Source organism: Cydia amplana, chromosome 12, assembly GCF_948474715.1.
Source record: "Cydia amplana chromosome 12, ilCydAmpl1.1, whole genome shotgun sequence".
Lineage (NCBI taxonomy): Eukaryota > Metazoa > Arthropoda > Insecta > Lepidoptera > Tortricidae > Cydia > Cydia amplana.
In genome coordinates, this window is record NC_086080.1 from 12,569,806 (window position 1) to 12,592,005 (window position 22,200).

At 38.6% G+C, this 22,200-nt stretch overlaps 2 protein-coding genes across 2 annotated transcripts; both read right to left on the reverse strand.

Annotated features, from left to right (window-relative positions):
* Nucleotides 1-36: 36 nt before the first annotated feature.
* LOC134653030 (ATP-dependent translocase ABCB1) lies at nucleotides 37-11,485 on the reverse strand. The gene is made up of 23 exons (XM_063508311.1): nucleotides 11,085-11,485; nucleotides 10,380-10,434; nucleotides 9,905-10,183; nucleotides 9,606-9,706; nucleotides 9,347-9,518; nucleotides 8,973-9,144; nucleotides 7,890-8,020; nucleotides 7,585-7,809; nucleotides 6,545-6,670; nucleotides 5,935-6,138; nucleotides 5,256-5,426; nucleotides 4,870-5,056; nucleotides 4,691-4,773; nucleotides 4,181-4,339; nucleotides 3,994-4,098; nucleotides 3,535-3,696; nucleotides 2,998-3,201; nucleotides 2,517-2,758; nucleotides 2,087-2,246; nucleotides 1,536-1,730; nucleotides 1,126-1,332; nucleotides 674-820; nucleotides 37-231 (listed from the first exon to the last, which is right to left on the reverse strand). Exons 1-23 carry the CDS (start codon nucleotides 11,192-11,194, stop codon nucleotides 37-39), a joined length of 3,792 nt encoding a protein of 1,263 aa, XP_063364381.1. The 5' UTR covers nucleotides 11,195-11,485.
* Nucleotides 11,486-14,430: 2,945 nt separating this feature from the next.
* LOC134653051 (uncharacterized) lies at nucleotides 14,431-16,775 on the reverse strand. The gene is made up of 4 exons (XM_063508335.1): nucleotides 15,908-16,775; nucleotides 15,722-15,818; nucleotides 15,406-15,555; nucleotides 14,431-14,594 (listed from the first exon to the last, which is right to left on the reverse strand). The coding sequence occupies exons 1-4, from the start codon at nucleotides 16,757-16,759 to the stop codon at nucleotides 14,431-14,433; spliced, it is 1,263 nt and encodes a 420-aa protein (XP_063364405.1). The 5' UTR covers nucleotides 16,760-16,775.
* Nucleotides 16,776-22,200: the final 5,425 nt, after the last annotated feature.

A 22,200-nucleotide genomic window follows, 5' to 3' on the forward strand; every position in this document is an offset into this window, starting at 1 on the left:
ACTATACACATTCTAACGGATCTTCTATTAGATTCCCTATGAATATCCACGCCGGTTGAGGTTGTAGTACAGTTTCCTGAGGTCCATGAGCTCCTGGTGCGTGCCGCGCTCGGCGACGCGTCCCTCGTGCACGACGCATATGGCGTCGGCGTCCCGCACCGTGCTCAGGCGGTGCGCAATCATCACGCACGTGCGCCCGGCCTTCGCCAAGTCCAAGGCCTCTTGCACTACCTGATAACATAATATTGCTGATGAGTAAAAATTTTAAAGTCGTACCAGGCGTGTCTCACTCCGCGATTTCGTCGCTTTGCTACAGGTAGCTAAAAGTACATCCGTTCGGCCCCAATTTTGGGGAAAGCCATAAGCCGCGCGTGGCGCTGTCGCCACCTAGTACTATTATTTATTCTGTGGTCGTACATGCATAATATTGTAGGCGTGGTTACCAGCCTTCCTCCTTATTACCTGCAGACGTTGACCGTTGACGTGGCCTGTCACTGGTTTGGTGCTCACTTTGAATGGTCAGGTATTTTTAAGAATGTAAACAAGCAAACAGGAACCGGTGACCTAACTTAAAGTTACACTACGGTACACTGATATTTATATGACACAACTTACGCATGGAAGTCTCAAGTATTTAAAATAGGACTTGTATCCGTATAATCATTAAACATACCTTTTCACTCTCCGTGTCAAGTGCGCTGGTAGCTTCATCGAGCAGTAGCATTTGTGGTTTCCTTATCAACGCTCTTGCGATGGCCACTCTTTGCTTCTGTCCTCCAGATAACTGAGTACCTTTTGAGCCGATATTTGTATCGTAACCCTTGAAAAAAAAGGTAATTCAGTGCCTGTATTTGTCCTTAATATTTAAAAAGAAACTCTACTTCTACTTTTTAAAATATAAAATGAGATACGAAGATCGAAACTAACCATTAAACTTTCGAGAGTACTTACTAAGAAGTTTGAACCTCTTTCTCATTTTTATTTTTCTTTAACTTATGTTTTAAAGTGAAAACCAGTCAGGCACCTGTAACCTGCCCGTCATAGCGAACTATCATCCAGATACTTTACAAACCCTATACAGATAAGTAAACGTGAACTAATAATAAAATAAACTGCTTAACTCACCAATGGTAGAGATGTAATGAAATTATGAATATTGGCTTGTTTAGCAGCGGCTTCGATTTCGTCTCGGCTCGGTTTGTGCGCATTGTCCCCGTAAGCGATGTTCTCGCCAATCGTGCGGTCGAATAGAATAGGCTCCTGCTGCACAAAACCGATGGTCCTTCTGGCTTCATGGAGACGAATTTTTGTTAGAGGCACGCCATCTTGAGCCTAGAATAAACGATATTTCTAATTCGTAATGTCCTTTTATTTTTTAATCGCCAGATTGCTTTAAGTCTCTCTCTATATATAGTTTTAATTTAATATGCAAGAGTGCTAGAGAGGCAGATAACGAAGATTCGATTTTAGCGTTTCGCGGTAGGCAGTCTGTTTCTTGGGATCTCCACCATGACTATAAAATAAATACAACTCACCACTAGGCCTTCATTAGGATCGTAGTATCTTTCGAGCAGTTGTATGACAGTGCTCTTTCCGCAACCACTGGCGCCTACCAGGGCGACGGTCTTGCCCTTCTCTATTTCAAGGTTTAAGTCGTTGAGGACGCTTATCATAGGCCGTGTGGGATATTTGAAGAACACACCTTGTAAGCTGGATTCACCAGTTCCTCTCTGTGGGAAAGACACTTTTTTATGAATATACGATACTTAATTTAAGGAGGTGGTAATTTCAATCTGCCCGTTCGTGTTTTTGAAAGCATCTCTTCCAATAGTTCTAAACAAAGGTCGTTGATGCTGTGCATGGGTGTTCGGATTCTCAAAGTGGTTGAAAATTCAAAGGCATCGCAAATCGGTAACTGCCGCGTTATTGTGCCCGTTTGTTTCGAACTGCACAAATGTTGGCAAGTTGTTCTTTAATTCAAGAACTGGCATGATGTGGTAGATTAAGCGCAAAAGTCGTCTTGAGAACAGCCTACCCTTCTTATTTTAAACCCCATTGTGTGAATAGGGATAGGTAGTACACTTACGAAATCCTTAACCGCGGGTTGATCTGGATCCCTGATTTTGGATTCTCTGTTCAGCAGTACAATAATACGACCAGCAGCTTTGATTCCCTTTTGGAAGTTGGGAGCAAATGCAAATGCTTGTGCCGCCGAGGACGCACCCATAAGTAACGCCTGTGCCGATCTACAGAAATATATAATGTTAGTTAATATGTAGGTACTTTGATACCAATATTTGTTTGTTAAGGGGTAATTTATCAAACGATTTTTGTCATTTTAAGCAATATTTAAAAAATATGAGGGTTATGGAACCCTCATATTTTTAAATTTTCCTTCCCCGACATAGATCTACATAATTTTCGATCAGGACCCTTGATTGAGCCCTAAGAGAGATAACTAAAAAGGTGAAAAATACAATATGATGCTTAAAAACGTGCTTACGTTTCTTACTTACTTCAAAACAACATCATAACCAACTTGGTCATATACAATGAGAGTTCCACCATAATACATGGCCGCAGCGTAAACGAAATTAAACAGTCCTCTGGAGAGACCAAAGACGATGCCCCGATAGTGTGTAGCTTTCTTGGCGAGGGCTAAGCCAGGCAATAGCTTGACACTGTATTCCGCAACGAATTGTTCTTCTCTACCAAGTGAGGCCACTGTTCGGACGTTTGCAACTGCTTCTACAGCTATCTGAAATTGTTAATAAATTTTTGATCTCTTATGCTCTGTATCGAATATGATTCGGCTGAGACTGAAAGACTACCTATACATATGTTTCAAGCTATCAAATCTTTGACAATGTTTCTTTTCTAATGTCAGAAAGCTAACATAACCTGGATGAAGTTTATGGGTTGGGCCCTCTTGGTTACTCTGAGACTTATCAACACTGTACGTACATTAGTCAAAAGTAAAGAGCTTTGCGTACTCACCTTAGAACTGGATTCCATGGTTTTAGCTGCCCCAAACGATTGCGCACTGACCATTCTTCCTTCCTTATATAAGATTGCGACCATAATTGGCACGAAAGTTAACGCGACCAATCCAACCCTCCATTCATATATAAGAGAAAGGACTAGAGCGAACCCAAAGGTACCAATGGCCGATAGGACTGTGCCAATTCTTTGGCCCGTGGCCTGAAAACAAATAAGATACTCTTATTATGATCAAGGTATACGAGTGATTCGGAATGAAATCATCGAAATAAAAATATTAATTGATTTTGTGCGAATCTATTAAGTTTTTTTAAATTTGTGGTTCACTAGTAAGATCGACACTGTCGACAGAGGTTCTGAAGAATGTGCTATGTTATCGCCGAGGGTCGATTCGTAATCCACACATTCCTGACTTACATAAAATAAAGTACCTAAAGACTCGCACCCGTGCAGAAAAGAATCCTGAAGCGGCAAGTGTCTCTCCATAGACAACAAAGAACATAACTGTAGCTTTTCGTGGAATAAAAAACTTACTCCTTGCACTGAAGCTGCCTCGCCAGCCAGGCGAGCGCAGAGAGCGCCCGTGGAGTTGTCCTTGTCGTCGTAAAACGCGATCTCTTGCTGCAACAGCTTTCCAAACAGCATACGACGTAGTCGCTCTGTCAGGTGTTCACCAGCTACGCCGTACAAGAATACCTTCCAAAGAGTAATGTGAGTAAGTAATGTATTACAATAAATCAGTAATGTTATATTACAAAAGGTAATGTCAGCAAATAAGTGTTAATTGCTTCCTCGAAATACCATTAACGAACTGGTCGGGGTCCGACATTATAAAAAAGAAAGAGTTGTAAAGACGGAAAGTTATGGAAGAAAATGATCCGCTGCTATGACCTCAAGCAAACGAGTTAAAGGATAAGAAAGGCAAATGAAAAATAATTATGAGGGTACCTTTACCTATTGAAAATCACTAGAAGTTAGAGAGTGAACACTTACTTGTATAAAGTTCGCAATTCCCGAGAAGACACCAATTCCTACGAAAATGAGTGCATATCTCCGGACTTCTGCCTGGACTACATCTGGATCTGGGTGGGATAGAATCTGTAAGAAGACGGCTCACTTGAGACATGCGTTACTTCGAAACATGGAAAATAAATAAACTACTAGAAAACATATATCTTACACCAATGAAATCTCCTAAAATAACAGCAAGCATGGGCATCGCAAATCCGCTTATCAGAGAACAGAGACTGGCAGCAGTGATGGATTTCCATTCTGGCTTGTTTAGCTTGAGGACTTGCAGGAATGAAATGTCATTGGCCTCATCTTTAGCGTCAGGAGTCTGGAAACAAAACGGATTTGGTGAAGTAATACATTATTTTTTAATCATGAAAGAAAGCTGCTGATATCGTAAAATTTATGGGTGATAACGTTTGCAAAGAGTTTTACTGAGTCTTTCACTTTGTTCCCACTTCTTTTTTCCGGTTTAGTTTGCTTACTGCAGAAAAACTTAGGCAATGGAAAAAATCCGCGCGGTGTAGGTATGTCGCCACCTACCGGTTTTTTAACAGTATTGTACCATCTTATGTGTCCTACGCACCCTTATCTTCCTGATTGAATTTGATTATTTAGAGCATGCTTCGGACCAACGTCTCATTGCATTAAATTCCAAAACAATAGTAGCTACAACTACCTCAGTATTCATTGGAATAAAATCGTCTTCATCCTTTTCACTTCTGACAGAAATCTCTCGAGTTAATGATGGCCGCTTATCACCTAGAAAATTGCAATTTTGATAAATACCAAATTTAACACAACCATTGATAAGATAAAAAATCAAAATAAGTTCGTTTATTCATTTTCCTAAACTACCTGATTCTTCAGCGCCTGGGAATGTTTGCAGCATAACCATGTCGTAATAGTGTCCTTTGCTTCTCATTAGCTCATCATGATTTCCTGTCTCTACGACCACTCCACTCTTGAACACATATATTACATCAGCGTTCCGTATTGTTGACAATCTGTGTGCTACGACAATTGTAGTACGTCCTTCCTGGGCCTGTTAAAATAATACATTTTGTCGGTGACAGTTTCTTTGGTCATATCGCGAGTGTCTGGTCTATAATCCAATCAATTCTACAATTCAACTCTATTGCGGAAACAGAGCAACTCTATTAGTTTTGTGCTAATTGAAATCATCTCGATGTCTTTACTCTTTTAGATTCTGAAAGTTATCATAATTAATGAAAATTTGGTACCTTATCGAGTGCCTTTTGTACTTTCGCTTCTGACGAAGTGTCAAGAGCGCTGGTGGCCTCATCCAACAGCAAGATGCTAGGGTTGCGCACCAGGGCGCGGGCGATGGCAATACGCTGCTTTTGTCCACCTGACATAGAAGCACCGCGTTCTCCGACCAGCGTGTCGTAGGCCTGTTAATGCACATTAATAAGCTTAACATCAGTTTGTTAAAATCATTTGGAATCAGCTGGGGGCATATTGAACATTTACGTTAAACCTGACATCCACGAGCTGCAAGGAAGTTAACAAAAAAGGGCGCAGTCAAGTCGTCCATGTATTTTAGTGAGCCTTGCATCTTGCCCGAGACTACCTATGTCCAGTAAGCTGCAGAGTTAAAATGACCCCCCTGGGCCCCCTGCAGACAAATATCTATGCCTGGGGTCACTTAACTCTGCGGCTTAATACTGTACTATTGTTAAGGGCGCTTCCTAAATTAAATAGAATTAGATTAATTATTAACGACACACTTACTGTGGGCTTGTTGCTAAAGTCAACGAACGCTATACATACTTGACAGACTATCAGTCGTCGTATCGACACTTCTGGAGTGGATGTAAATTATGGGTATAGGTTTGATGGGGTAAATATGCCATTGTAGACGGGATAAACGTCGAGTAAATGTCCAGTGCAAATGAAAACCTTGGGAAGCTTCAAAATAAACTGGTGCGCGTTGGCCTGCTTTGCGGCAGCCTCTATATCGGCGTCGGAGGCGTCCTCTCGGCCGTAACGGATGTTTTCGCGGACGGTCGTGTTGAACAGCACAGGTTCTTGGCCCACCAGCCCGATCTGCGCACGCAGCCACCGCACTGACAACTCTCGTACGTCATGTCCGTCAACACGCACCTGAAAATTATGTTCAATTTGGGTATAAACAAGACAATTAACATATTGGTACATATTTGGAGGATGCTCAATTGCTCACGCCAAGATCTCGTTTGGCATTAGGAGGATCAGTGCTTGAATGCTATTAATAAACAAATATGGGACATTTGACTTTGAGTCTACAATGGAGGGCAAAATAAAAGGAAGAAGAAGCGGAAAAAACCCAGTCCTTGGATTCTGAAGGTGAGGAAAATTCTGTTGCCCTGCTGTCGTTGAAAGAGGTAAAGGAGATTGCGAATACAGGAAATAACTGAAAAGTTCTTCTACCAAGCAACCAACTTAATTTCAAGGCGATCTCACTTGATATATTACTGGGAAACAGTACGCTATCAATGTTATGCAGAAGTATGTTAGTCACACTACTTACGCTTCCGTCGATGACGTCATAGTATCTGGATAAGAGTTGGATGATGGTAGACTTGCCACAGCCTGAGTGCCCGACGAGCGCCACTGACTGACCTCTTTTTACTCTGAGGTCTACCCCCTTCAGCACCTTGAATGTAGTGTTGTAGAAGGTTAGTGGAAAGCATCTCATATTTCCGTATAAAATAAGTTTTTCTATACCTTATCCTGGATAGATGTCGGAGTATACCAGGCTATATATTCTGCGTTTGTGCAAGTACCTAGTACCTACCTATGCACCTGTATGAGGTCATGTTCATGATGCGTGATAGCAGAACAGGATTATTTAGCATGTTATCACCTCCACAAGACCAATAATGATGAAACAGCAATATTTATTATGATATATGAATAAACCCTAATCTGATTTAGGCAGCAAATTTATTACGAGCAGAATTTTTTGTGCCTGATTCATGCATTTCTCCAAACATTATTGTTTAATTATATCAGTATAGTGATATCGAATCTAGCACGTTTTTATATATTCTTAGAGCATAGATACAACAAACCGTAGGATTATGAATAGTGATAACTGATAACGCAAAGTCCGCCCTTGAAACGAACAATGATAGTTAAAGCTATCAGTGGCTTTGAAGTCTGCTTGTGTTGTTGTCTTCGTGTTATATCTATTGATACCTTTGTTACAATTAACGTAATAATGTCAGAATATCTAATTGTTTTAATTCATGTTATCTGAACCTGACCCAGAGTCAGTTATAAAAATAAATGTCTAAAATAAATGTAGTTAAATTGAAGAGTTAAGTGCCGTTAATCTTTATTAAGAGTGATGTTGCCGATGTGGTGATTGATTGATGTTGATGAAGAGTAATACAGTGAAGTATGACTTATTATTTATTAAGTAAGGAAATTGATGTAGGAATTTCTCTATTGTCAGTAGTGTCGGTACTGACACTACTGACCCAATTATTGACTCGAGACTTTTATTTTGGAAACGTTGCGGGTTTTAATTGACTAATAATGATGATCATACTAAATATTACTCACTGGGACATCAGGTCTTGAAGGATAGTGGAAGAAGACGTTCTTCAACTCGATGTTGCCTTCAATGGAACTGGGGGTGACACCGCGGTTCAGCAGTGGGTTGATCGAAGGCACATTGTCGATCACAAAGAAGATCTGCGCGCCGGCACCTTTTGCTATCCCGAATACTTCCATCAGAGTCGACGATATACCGAAATTGGCTGATCCCATCATGACACCGAAAAATACCTGAGCGGAAATGATTTTAATTTATAATACGTGTATTAAAACAAAGATGATAAAGTATGTGTGCGTCGTAAAGAACTTACAGCAATCATAGTTTCCACATCATAGTTCTCCTCAGGGTCCGAAAGAAGTTTATAACCGAACCAGAACGATAGAGCATATGCGCAGAAAATGCAGAAGAACAGTGTTCCCATTGCCATGCCGTTGAATAACCCTGCAAGGAGTGCTCGTTTTATATTTTAACTTATTAATATTAAATTATTTCCTTTTAGTTTACTCGCACTACTATGAACACCGCTCGCGGCCAAAACATAACATAATACACACTTAAATACAACATAACTCAAAACAAACAATCAATACGACATATCATAAGGCATGTTGTATTGGCACCAAGAGCTAAATTCAGGCAGCGAATCTTCTCTAACTCTAGAGTAGGTATTAAGGTACTCGGTACTCAACTTACATTGGTCCTTTAATTATGTTTGGACAGTTTATCCCTATGCAAGTATGTAATTAATCGGAATCTTTCTGTGGGGTGAATTGGAGTGGATTATGAACCTGCATCTGTGTTACAAAGATTATTGAACTAGGTATTACTTAGTTAATTACTGATAGGTAGTTAATTTTGTCAATCGTGATTCGTAACAAAAAAAATTCAAACCTACAACATAATAATGCCTATGCCATGTATCTATTCCTTTTCTACTCTTTCAACATAATAAAATAACGGGAAAACAGTTGAATTATGCCTTTTAGTAAAGAGGCATTTATTAATTAGTGAATTCAACTCGTGATTTTTGAATAACTCTAGGAAAACCCATTGTTTCTTAATGACTAGTAACTGATAAAATTATTACCTATTTACTCACCATGCATGTATTGTGACTGTTAACTAATTAGGTACCTACGTTTTTACTATTACCTCGTATGAATAATATTGGTTGTCAATATGTAAATCCCTTTTGGATTGGATTTGGCAACGTGCGAAGTCGGTGGAGGGGGAAGTGGCGTTGATCGTCACAAACAGGTAATCTTTTGGAATGTCTGACATTAGTACTAGCGGCAGCCGCTTGAACTAATTTTACTCCATAAGATTTAATGTAGAAAGTCCGAGAAAATGAGGGCAGCACCAGTCGTGCACATAGCGAATACATATATATTACCTTTCTTAATATTTATACTTCTTACATCTTGCAAGTGCCCTTGATATCTTTCTATTTCTTTTTGCTGTCCACTAAACGCGTAAACCGTGCGGACTGCACTGATCACTTCTTCGGCTATAGATCCTGCTTTACCTGATGCTTTAGCTTCCTTCTTGGATAAATTAGAAGATATCTGCAATGTTATAGTGTCGATTAATCCTGTTGTTTTATAAAGTATTTTACCAGGCTAGTAGGTATAAATTGTACCCAAGTATGACCGACCACACTGAAACTTGACATAGCAGGTAACGCAAAAAATTACGCTGCGAAAAGTCGACGTACCAGTTTGGTCGCCCCTTCAAAATTAGATATATATAATCAACTTTTGTATTTACCAATCCGGCAAGTCCGACGAGAAACAGCGTCACTGGGAAAGATATCAAACACAGCAGTGCTAGTTTCCAACCCTTTATTAAAGCCATAGTTATACAACTGATGAAAGCCGATTGAAAGAATATAAATGTGCCCAATTTCTCTCCCATACCGTCTTCCACTTTTACCACATCGCTGAAAACAAATATATAATAATTGGTAAAGGCTGGTCAGGGTTCTAATCATTTTATTAGTATTTACGATTGTCTTCGCAACACTTACTCGGACATTTTAGAAGCGAAATCCCCGGTTTGATGGGTATCGAAATATTCAAAATCTTGATTTAATGCTGCTTTCAAGTATTCCTGTCGCATTTTGAAGACCTGCAATTAAAGGGCGGTTAAAAGGGGCTTATCTTATTAACTCCATTGAAATGTATCTCCATTAATGACTCCTGACATTCTGAACTACTTTCGGATGGCGTTTTAATATCTTGAGATGGATTTGCGCTTAAATCAATATTTCGAGTCTCCAGAAAGAGCAGACACCTTCAAGATCAGCGTAAAATGTTTGATAATTACCTGATTATAAGCGGCTATGTTCATTAGAACTGTAGCAGCATAGGATAGGATCACAAGTGCCACGCCCAAAGAACAGTTGTATATGGCAAAGTCCCGGATCGCTTTGAGAAAAGCGTCGTCACCAGGGGCACCCATCATTACTGAAATACCGTAGTCCACCATGCTTTGGAGCAAGGAAGAGAACAGCAATGTGTTGAAGGGCGTCGTGGTGCCGGCCAGCATTGAACATATTATCGCCAGAAATATGAAGACTTTGTCTTTTGTGGTCGCGAATCGATACTGAAAATAAATAGCGAAAAATATCATCTACAGCCTATCGATGTTGGACTGGATATCCGTCAAGCACTGTCTTGTAAGGAAGCTAAAAGACGGCCAGAGAAATCAGCGATGGCGCCCATCCATTCGCAATTTTGAAGCATCTCTTATTTTTTGTTAAGTTATTTATTTATCGTGCTCAAAACAATAAAAAACTTACCAATGTGAAAAACGATATGCTAGGTACATCTTCTTTTACTTCGATGTCAGGTGCACTGAAAAAAAGGAATAAAATCCAGTATTTTCTTTCTTTTACTTTTACTTCATTCTAATTTTGCGCGCTAAAGTTCAAAAAATCGATTTGCGCTGTTGACACAACTACTTACGACAAGTTTAGGCGTTAGGTTATACACGATTTGAAACTTTGTCACAATAACTCTGTTGGTAGTGTGGGCAGTGCGGCAGATTGTTTGTATAGTGTTGCATTTGAATTTAGGTACCATGTATAAAACATAAATAATACAAGACATAGAGCTTGAGTATCATCAATTGTTTTTAACTAGTTTAAATGAAGAGCCCATTGAGACTGGAAATATCTTACATTATCTTGATAGGAAGGAATGCATTGAAATGACATAAACGTGTGACTGGCTGAAAACAGAAACACTAACACTAGAGGACTGTTTCCAAAAGGGCCTATTTTTGTATGGTTTTCATATGGAAATAAAAAGACACTTCTCAAGTTCTCACTTGATTTACTCGTACTTAAATATTTCTGTTTCTGGGATGCATAATGCCATTCACCGTAGACTTTGAGTAGCAAAGGTTCTTTGACATTGAGAATATCGAATACATACATATAATCATGCCTATTTCCCGGAGGGGTAGGCAGAGACCATGGAATTCCACAAGTGCCAATACTTACTCCTTTTCCGAATCTGCTTTTCCATTTGTAAACTGCACATTTGAGAGATCTGTCTTGTTTTGTTTGGGTCTGGAGTCTTCACCAAATTTATAAGTTCCTGAGCGCTTCATTTTTATATTTCACATCAAATTAAATCACTACTAACACTGTTATTGCTCATTTATCGATATATTATGCAGCTAAAACTATATGACACGTAAATATAAAAAAGTGAATACAATATATTAAAAAACTAAGCGCCGCGTCCGTGGCGTCCCAATCACAACTATGCGATATCGGTATCACCTGCCATTATATGATAAATATCTGAAGTGTGTACGTATATCCCGTTTATGCTTACATATTATCTTAAACACGGAAAGCCCATATCTCTGCATTAGCGAATTAGCCATTTAATATAACAAAACCGATAAATATATCAATATATCATGCAAAACGAACTTTATGCGCGCAGGACGTGTGTAGATTTACAAGATACTGCCAAAATACGCGCTGCTGCTACCGAAATAGACGCCTCTGAAATTCATACATGTATACGAACACCACCGTTGCTAAACCTTTTTTGTATTGACATTGCATGGTTCCGCAAATTTTCCGTTGGTGGTACCATAAATCAGAACTAGCTAATTTTGTTTGATTTCAATACAAAACATATTAAATATTATATCATGTTATCGTAGCGCAAATAATTGGCTAGGCCCCCTGGTCTACTTGACCACACACCGTCTGCTGCAGGCTAGGCGAATGCCACGTTTAGTCGGCTAGTTGCCCAACCCCATAATCGGTACATTACTAGTCAGCATCCTTTCTGCTTCTGACCGACATCTTATCATTATCACCTAAAATTACAAAATTTGTATACGTAATTTTAGATTTAAATTTCATTGACTTAACTATTTAATAGTTAAGTCAATGAAATTTGATAATGATAAGTCATGGTGATGTTTATTATTAATGACCTTGCCAGCAGTTTTCGGTGAGTCAAGTAGACGCCCTGATCATATCTATATATTACTTTTGAGAAGTTTATACTCCAGTTTTATTTAGCATCATTTTTATTCAAATTGTACATATATGGATTTAACCTGCCAGGACATTATTTTCTATGGACGGAAAGACTTTTGAGAGATTGTGCTTGCTCTACATATATATGTATTTCTATCTCAATGTCGAAAATTAAATAAATGTCTATAAATATACAGATCTACACTAAGTATACCGTTTTTGGCGAACCGCGAGTTCTCCATTCGGGGCGACAAAAGGTACCTACTAGTTAGTTAATCTAGTTATGTGTATTTTTTCTATGGCTCAACCTCATTTACTTAGTATTTCAGTTCAGTCAACCGGCGTGACGTTTCAATACATTACACCATTACACCGAGAAAACAATTATTACGAGTGAAATGTTTAGGGTCTGACTCATTTATTTCATTTAAATTTCGCAACATCATTATTTTTTAGCAACTAAGCGGTTGTGCAATTAATTTTCGCACTTTTTTGAGTATTACAGAGATAAAACAAACATCAGATATTATATCTGGTTACAAATACTATCATATGGACTATGTTAAATTATATGTTACGCTAGGTATTAGCTGATTACATCAGGTCTAGAAGGAATGAGGAAGACGTTCTTCAACTCGATGTTGCCGTCAATGGGACTCGGGGTGACGCCAGGAGTGTATTTGCGATTTTTTTTTATGATTGACACTTTAACGGGTACCTAGTCCATTTTATTTGACCGAGTTGGGTACAAACATTTCTTTATGTCCATATAGATGTTTTTAAATATTAGTTATACGATACAGGTGCGAATTACCTATTCGCACGTGTATCGTACAAAGTTTTACAGTATAGGTACATTATGGCCCTTCAAATTTTCGACGTAGTTACATAATGTCCTTATTATTATATAGCACATAGTGTCGTAATGGAGCGCCAGATGTACTGTAAAAGTAGTTATATTTATATGTATAACAGAGTTTATATCATGAAATATATATTTAGTACGTTATATGGCACGTTATTTGCAAATTGTGAGGTCAGTGCGGTTTACTAATAAACTGTTAGTTTAATTGGATATATTCAGTTAACATTTGTTATTTAATTTAACACCATTTAGCATATTTTACGCAAATAAACTTTCTATTTTAAAATCGTCAATTTTTTAGATCGCGGCCGTATATTGATTGGTGCGACGGGACATAACTAACGTATCATTCAGTCAACATCGCAGTTCATTAGAAATTGCCTTATCGATTGCTTTCTACTAATTTCATTTAGGTAAGAACCTTACCTATATGTATATTATTATTCTAATCGCCAATTAGTACCACGACCCTGGCACATTTGCACACGGTCGGTGTAGCTCCTAGCTCCTAATACATACTTATAAAGTTTTTATACTTAAATTGCTAAACTTGAAACCGAAGAGAAAAGTAGTAAATAAAAGTACGTAATTAATTAATCAAATTATTCGAATGCTATCGTTAGTTAGTACTGTTAAGGCCACTCAGGGCCGGATCTAGGGTAGAGCGAGTGGAGCGGCCGCTCTAGGCGCCGGATGGCAAGGGGGGCGCCAAAATGGCAAATGAAAAAAGTTTTAAAAGTAGTGTCCGACCGAAGATTCGGTTTCGGTTTCGGTTTCGGCCAGTTTCGGCCATAAAATCGTGTTTCGGCCGTAGTTTTGGTTTCGGACAAAAAACGGCCGAACCTTTCGGAAGGGCCGAAACATACGAAATAGTACTTCGTACTATGAAACTAAACTATGTGACAAAGACCAACAGTTGGAGAGCAAGTAGGACAACAATATTTATGTATACAGAAATTAATTGGTTTATTTGAAAACACAATTCCCCTAATGATGGCGCCACTGGATAGTCGACGCAGTCTTAATATGTGTATAAAAGCGGTTTAATGAAATTTATTCAACGATTTTAATAAATCTGCAAAAGTTTCGGTTTCGGCCGAAACTAGAGCCAATGCCGAACCTTCGGTTTCGGTTTCGGCAAAAAAACATGTTTCGGTCGGACACTATTTAAAAGACGCGAGTGTGGCGAGGAGGTGGGGGGTAAAATACGTTTGAAAACTTCAACGAAGGGCGCCAAAATCCGATTTCGCTCTACCCTGATCAAGGGCTCGGGCCGGCACTGGGGCCACTTACACCATCCCACTAACCCGGGGTTAACCCGTTAAACCGCTAACCCAGTGTCAAATTGTACTTGTAACCATGGTAACTCCAGGGTTAACCGGTTAACCCCGGGTTAGTGGGATGGTGCAAGTGATGGCGCTTAGTAGCTTGTTTTTTTTTAAATTACAGTTAAATACTTATTAAAACTACATTTCCTCAGTTAACAATTTGTATTAAAATAATAGTGTAAGTAACCATAACGGAAACTAGGGACACGAGAAAGCCATATTCAAGACGGAAGAAGAACGCAGTATGAAACTGGATGGGGCGTGATTGGATCAGCCCTCGGAGTACGGTCAGCTCTGACCTTAGATCAGCATCTGAAATTAAGTTGTAGTTTGTACTCAAACATGTTTTTATAGAGACATATAGGTTGCGTAATGGCGGCGCGTCCATAAAAGCCGATTCCCACCGGCTTGCCTATTTTTGGATGTTTGAGCAGAGTTGTAAATGAAATATGTAAGCCAAATTAGCCCCGTCATGCCTATTATGGATATGTTTGACGCGCCGCCACTGCTACGTATATAACTTAAATAACTTGATTAAGTGTTGGTGGCTTAACGGAAGGTCGTGGTTTCGAATCCCGACTAGTAGGTACGAATGGGATTTTGGAATTTATGTTATAGGTAAGAAATATCATGTAATCTGGGGGCACACGGCAGTGCCTCTGCCAAGTCGAGCACTTAGTTATTTCCAAATTATAATCAAGTAACTAATCGCCGGCCGGTGAAGGAAAATATCGCCGGGAAACTGGATTAATACCATAAAGCTTAATTTCCCTCTGGGTTGGAAGCTCAGATGGTAGTCGCTTTCGTAAAAATTAGTCCCTGCATTAATTCTTCGGATTAAGTAGCCAACCTCCCATCCCAAGATTCACGGCGAGCGCGGTGTAACGCTGCCTGCACGCGCGCTCGCAGGCGCCACCAGCATGCACGTCACCGATGTCCTGTTTGAGAAGTAACCTGACAGTCCAATCACCAGGCTTTTGTCGCCTAGCATGTGGTCGATGATGGCGAGCGCGCGGAGCGCGTTGTTATCCTGTACGAGCGCTCGCACTGCGCCACTAGCATGTCGGCTACACGTCACCGATCTCCTGTTCGAGAAGTAACCTGACAGTCTAAGTCCACTCACCAGGCTCCTTGCCGACAAGAATGTGGTCGATGACAGCGAGTGCGGTGTCGCGCTGCCTGTACGCGCGCTCGCACTGCGACACCAGCGTGCCGACCACGAGCGCGCACGTCACCACACGCAAAATGTTCGCGGCCGCGGGGTAGTTACCTGGTGGGCTGGAATCAAAATCCATATACGTTCAATGCAAACTAAATCTTGCTTACTACATAAAGTGAATCTTGTAAAATAGGTTATCTCTCTCTAGTCTCTCTTATTCAATACCTAATAGTCCGTCTTAGTTGTTCACTAGATCGCAAGGGGCTCAAGGGTATAGAATATAGAATGATACAAACCTGCGATCCGGTGACCAGTCTTACTGCTATGTTAGTAAACCGTATCATATCTATCAGCAGGCTCAGACTGTTCAGTAATATCTACAAGAACACAAAGATTAATAGTAAAATTATACTACTATGATACTTTGTGATTTTTAGTATCTAATATTAGCTACTTAGATGCTTACCCTAGTCCCAAACATGCTGTTTATGAAGACACACTGTTCACACAAAAGAAGATAGCATCTACTCAGCCATTTTATATTTTTAGGGTTATTCCCTGCCAATGTTCTGACTGGCTGCGTCTCGTTGCCAAGTTTCGATGGATTTTCACAATAGAACCAAAGTTTGTTACCAATTGGGTCGCTGAAATCTCCTGGAAACTGCTTAGTATCACAGTAGCATTCCTGAAGCTGATACACAATACATTTCAAACGATATTCTACGTGCATAACATGTGACATAAGATCAAGTGTACTGAACATCTTGATTAGGAAATAAATGTAACTGGTGGCATATAATGTTGGAATTAAGGTCCCATAGCTTAATGCCCATGCGGCAAAGTCACACGCTGAAGTAATTATCCAAATTACAATGAAATATGCTATGAATTTAATATGTCTTCTTTTAATAGCTGAGTAATTGGTGGTAATGAGAATTTGATCGATATTTATTATATGTTTATGATACTCTGCATATGTCTCTCGGCCATACTTGAACACAAAAAACAAATCCACTAGGTATTGACTGTAATCGTAGCACATTTGTACGGCGTCAGTTAATTTAATAGAAAGGTTAATATCATTGTATTGATAGCGAATTTTTATATAAAAACAGTAGAAGGTCATAAACCCTAGAACTGATGCCGAAGCCAGCGCTTTAAACACTATCCAGAATAATTGCCAACTTGTATTAGGACCTGATCCTGAATAACTTAAAGAAACTATACTCGTTAATATTTTTATAGGCTTGAAAGTATTTTGTATTTCGGCACTTCTTCGGTCAGCTGATAGAACTCTAAACACGCCGGAAACTCGCATTTTTATTACAATAAAATTAAAATATTGGGTTACACCATTGGGAACGACCGGTGACTCCGGTGACAAGTTCCACGTGCGTTAAAGTAATTTTAATTTAGGTATGTAGAGCAAACTTAGGTGTGGCCCAATATACAGCGTGTTGTAAATATGATTCGCGTAGACAGTTAGTCTATAAATGAAGTTTAGCGTTACTATAGTAATATACCCTATAATGGACGTGCAACCAGTAATGGGTATATAAAACCACAAATCCTCTAAAATAAGTACTTATGTAAAAGTAGTTTATAAACACTGGCTATATTTTACCATAAATAAGAGTTATAGAGCTGTTTAAGTTTGACTTTTTATTAATTTCGGTTACTTTTTAAGAAATTGGCGCCAACCCAAAGATTGTCGTGTCACTGGAAAAAATAACCAGTAAGAATCGCTAAGAGAGTTGACTTCATATATTAAATTGTAATTATTATTTGGTGTAAACTATGTGAATGTGTTTTGTTAATTGCATTTACCAGTAGATAAGGTATACAACACACTATGTTGTGACTCTAGAGATGTATAAAAAATAGTGGTATTTTGCCCAATCCCATTATAGGAGCTGTAAAACTGCATACCTCCTATAATGGGACAATTTACATAATGGTGCTTGCCATGGCGTAATTTCATGTTTAAACAATACAGAAGTATAATGTAGTTACTGTAGTTACGAACTATGTCAGGAGATCTCCTCGAACTTCGAATAAAATAATATCGTTTTTACAAAATTTTATTTAACTTGCCCTGTTAGTTTGTACTCGTATGTTAGTTAGTGTTGTTTCAAATCTTGGAAATGGCATTTGAGCCACTTTCGGATTTCCGATTGAGTTGAAATTTTGGATACGTGTTCAAATCGGATGACAATGCAATATTATGATAACATGGACCAGAACTCATGATGGAGACAGGAGGTGGCCATAGGAACTCTGTGATAAACGAAACCTAATTGTGTTTGGGTTTGTTAGAATTGTCTCGATGAGTTAATACTCATGTTGGCTAATGTTGGCTGTCGAAAGAAAAATACATTCTTACATAAAAGCTTATACCAAAAATGACTAATAATTAGTTTTTTGCCAAGAACTTATTCCCTATTCCAATATCTTATACTGATAGGGTATGTCCATTATGGGGGGCCCATTACTGGATCCACGTCCATTACCGAGGTTCCATTACTGGAGCTTTGCTGTCCATGACTGGAGAAAAAAAACATACTTTTAATTTATTAATTATGTGGAAACTAATTGCAGTATCTTTGATACAACACGCCTTAAACATGAAAGAAGGATAGGATATTAATCTTTTAACAAGCTAAGCGGTAGTACTTTTACATGTATCAGGGAAATATCACAAATACTCCAAATTTCCGCTTAAATGTCCCATGACTGGTGCCGTTACTATATACGAACTATTGGGTACGTAGTAGGTAGGTACCTTTATTAACTAGAACATAAACGTGGACGAGCCACACTGTATCAATCAGCACGCCAATGATTGTTTAATTTTTAAGTATAAATATTTAATGCACCTAATTACAGTTTTGCACGCATCACTAACACAGCTACATATTAGGACCCTACTACTCGTAGGTGCCCTAACTGTTGGTGCAAGCTAGCAGCTTAACCCGTGGAGCGCCCTAACAAGACACGTGTGCTAGTAACTAGTATAGGAGTTCCATACTACGGTAATTCTGGGGCGCTCCAGGGGTTAATAAATTATTACCGGCTAGGTATATCTATTCTAACCTTGCAGCCACCATTTTTACACCATTTCGAATTCATTTCCATAGCCATTTGGCTATCCGCGGCTCGCTAAATAGTTTAGACCAGGGATGTTGCGAATATCCGCATCCGCAACCGCGGAACTTCCGCATTATTTTCAACATCCGCATCCGCATAAAATCGATGCGGATTTAATGCGGATGCGGATGTGGAACAGGTCGGTACAGGAACGTCTTAGCATCGGCGTAAGTGCTAGACTGCTAGGTAATTTAGTCATTAACCAAAAAAAAACTATTAGAAATGAGCAGTCAAGCGTGAGTGGGACTTAATGTACGGAACTTTGGAACGCGAGTCCGACTCGCACTTGGCCGCTTTTTGGAAATAAAAATTACTAAAATGTACTATTTGACGTTTTTTATGGTACTATCTACACATCCGCATCCGCATCCGCGGATGTCAGCCTTTAAAAATCCGCATCCGCATCCGCGGATGTCAAAAAATCGGCATCCGCAACATCCCTTTAGACTTTAGAACCTAACCTACAAATTGTAAAATTAGGGCCTTTATTGAAAAAAAAATGTAGTCACAACGACTAAAAAACCGGCCAAGTGCGAGTCGGACTCGCGCACGGAGGGTTCCGCACCATCAACTAAAATAGAGCAAAACAAGCAAAAAAACGGTCACCCATCCAAGTACTGACCCCGCCCGACGTTGCTTAACTTCGGTCGAAAATCACGTTTGTTGTATGCACAGACTTGTCATTTTCGCGCTCGCGCTTGACAGACAGCTGAAGTGTGCGAAAGGGAAGCCATCACGTATATGAACATCGCATGAGTGCGAAAGAGTCAGACTACAAATGAGAAAACGTGACCATTTTTGAGTTTGACGACGGCCGCGGACGGCCAAGAGCGTATCACCGTAATTTTCAATTTGAAAAATATACACAAATTCGGAAGAAAACTATTTGATAAAGTAATACAATGAAGATAGTGTCTTGTAGTGTACCGGATTTCAGTGTCACGGGGCCAAATAAACCTAGCAAATACTTATTTCAGAGGAATAATGATATTCCGAGCGAAATTTTCTTAACGATATTTTGTCAAATTAACAGCATAAAAAGTGTAAGAAGCCGGTTTATACAGTTGATTATAAGTTTTTCTTCCTTTGTGTGCTAATATTTTATCATATTGCTCAATAATTTAAAATATTTTGTGTAAAAACATAAACTGTTACTTTACGCTAGGGCTTGACAAAATGTTCAGATGACAGTATCGATAACTTGTCGGTATATTATAGTCCGTCAACCAAATCTTGTCAGTAGCAATGTAAAGCAAACTAAAGTAGGGCAACACTCAAAGAGCAGTATTGCGCTAAGAAAAGCAGCAATGTACATCGAACCAAAAGATTTTTTTTTCCGCTGAGCGCGCCCTGCGTACGTCAATTCAAATTGTCACTCGCGGTTTATTGAAAAAAATTGAAACATAAAAGCGATGTTAAAACAATGTTAATCAAAATGATGAACAAATTTGAAGATATCAAACACAACTCTATCAAACAAACTATGTCTTCTAAGTTTACTAAAATAAAATCATATTAAAATGCAGATAATTAGATAGTGCATATATTTGTTATTTACAATATAATATGCCACTTGTTAATGTAAATTAGTGTACTCTTCTGGATGAATATGACATACCTGTGTAATTTTTTTGATTGGTATATATTGTAAAATTACATATTAAAAATAAAACAACTGATATTTGGGTGTTTATTTAATTTACAGGTAAATAAGATAAGGGTCACTTTAGCTTACACTATAATTCAGGTCATTAATTGAAAAAATATAATGAAGTTACCAATGTTACCGGGTCACTTCAACCAAGCATAATACTCTGTAGTATTCTATTGCATCTTTGTAAATAGTCACAACTGATTGCTGAAAATATTAGACATGTGGGCCTATGGACGGTTTCCAGGACACAATTTATGGTCTTGTTGGATAGATTTAGGCATACGTTTTAATTTTATTTATGCCTTTTAACCCTAAAACAAAAAAACTGAACATAATCTTAAAAGTTCGAAAGAGTTCTTCCAGTATGTACTTGTCATAACCTCAATTTTTAGTAATGTTTACCATCAACGAGCATGATTGTACATTGTAGGCCCCTTAGCTTTGCTTATTCTTATTTAATGTATTGGTATTTAATGGTGACAGCAGAAATATCTCTTGAAACAGAAACGATTCAGAATGGAAACCAAATGAAAACAAATAAGGTGACGGCTGTCGTTCACGATCCACATTCCACAGATAAAACACAGATGACACGCATTTTGGAATTATTCGAACACAGTGTTGCTAACCCGCGATTTTTCAAATTTGCCGCCTTTTACTACTGACAAGATTTGGTTGACGGACTTTAATAGCTATGTAATCATTTCTTCACAAGACATAATTAAGATATTAACCTTTATAACCGACTTCAAATAACGATTGTTATACCTTTTTGAAGGTGCAGATGTTTAGCAGTAAATTTAAACTTCACTTTCCAACACAGTAAGAGTTAGACCAGCCATTCTCAAAGTGTGTTCCGCGGAACCCTAGGGTTCCGCGACACCCCTGCAGGGGTTCCGCAAGAATTTAGAATAATAAAATAAGCATAATTATTGTGCTTATTAATAAAAAAATACACTTCTAAAAACTATTGTTATATTGTAGGGTTCCATCAAGTATTTCGCTATCCAAAAGGGTTCCGTCAAAAAAAAAGATTGAGAACCGCTGAGTTAGACTAAGATAAGGCTGTAACGATTTTGATAGCACACGCAGTGCATGTGTTATTTTATACATCATAATGTCGTAGAATTTTAACGTTTAAAATAACACATTTGAAAAAGTAGTCGATAAAGCAATCAAACACCGACAGATTATTAATATGTTGTAACATGACATCACTATTTTTGATCTCACATAGACAATTTACGCACACACTTGCATTTCATTTTTGGTCGCACTTTTGAAGATTGACAGTTGTTCTTGTCTATTCTAATTCTATGGTTGTATGGGAGCCCCACTTAAATCTTTATTTTATTCTGTTTTTAGTGTTTGTTGTTATAGCGGTAACAGAAATACATCATCTGTGAAAATTTCAACTGTCTAGCTATCACGGTTCGTGAGATACAGCCTGGTGACAGACGGACGGACGGACGGACGGACGGACGGACAGCGGAGTCTTAGTAATAGGGTCCCGTTTTTACCCTTTGGGTACGGAACCCTAAAAACTGCCATGGTTTACCGAATTTTCAATTATAATATTACCGTTACCCTGCATTATATATAAAATATTAGCTACTGACTGAGATACTCGAAGGACGTGCCGAGCAAAATTTATATATATATTTATTGAGGTAATATTATACGTTAAAACCCGCGCGTTGGTCATATTTTTGGTTTCCTTCTAATTTCCTGGCTTTCCCCCTTCTATAGTTTGAAAGTTCTATAGAAAAACACCCTAACAAATAAATTGTTTTACCACCTAATAACTCCTCATATACTAGTAGAAGTGGACAATACTCATTAATTTAATGGGTGCTATATTATATTGCTACTAGCGACCCGCCCCGGTTTCGCACGGGTTAACAAATTATACATAAACCTTCCTCTTGAATCACTCTATCTATTAAAAAAACCGCATC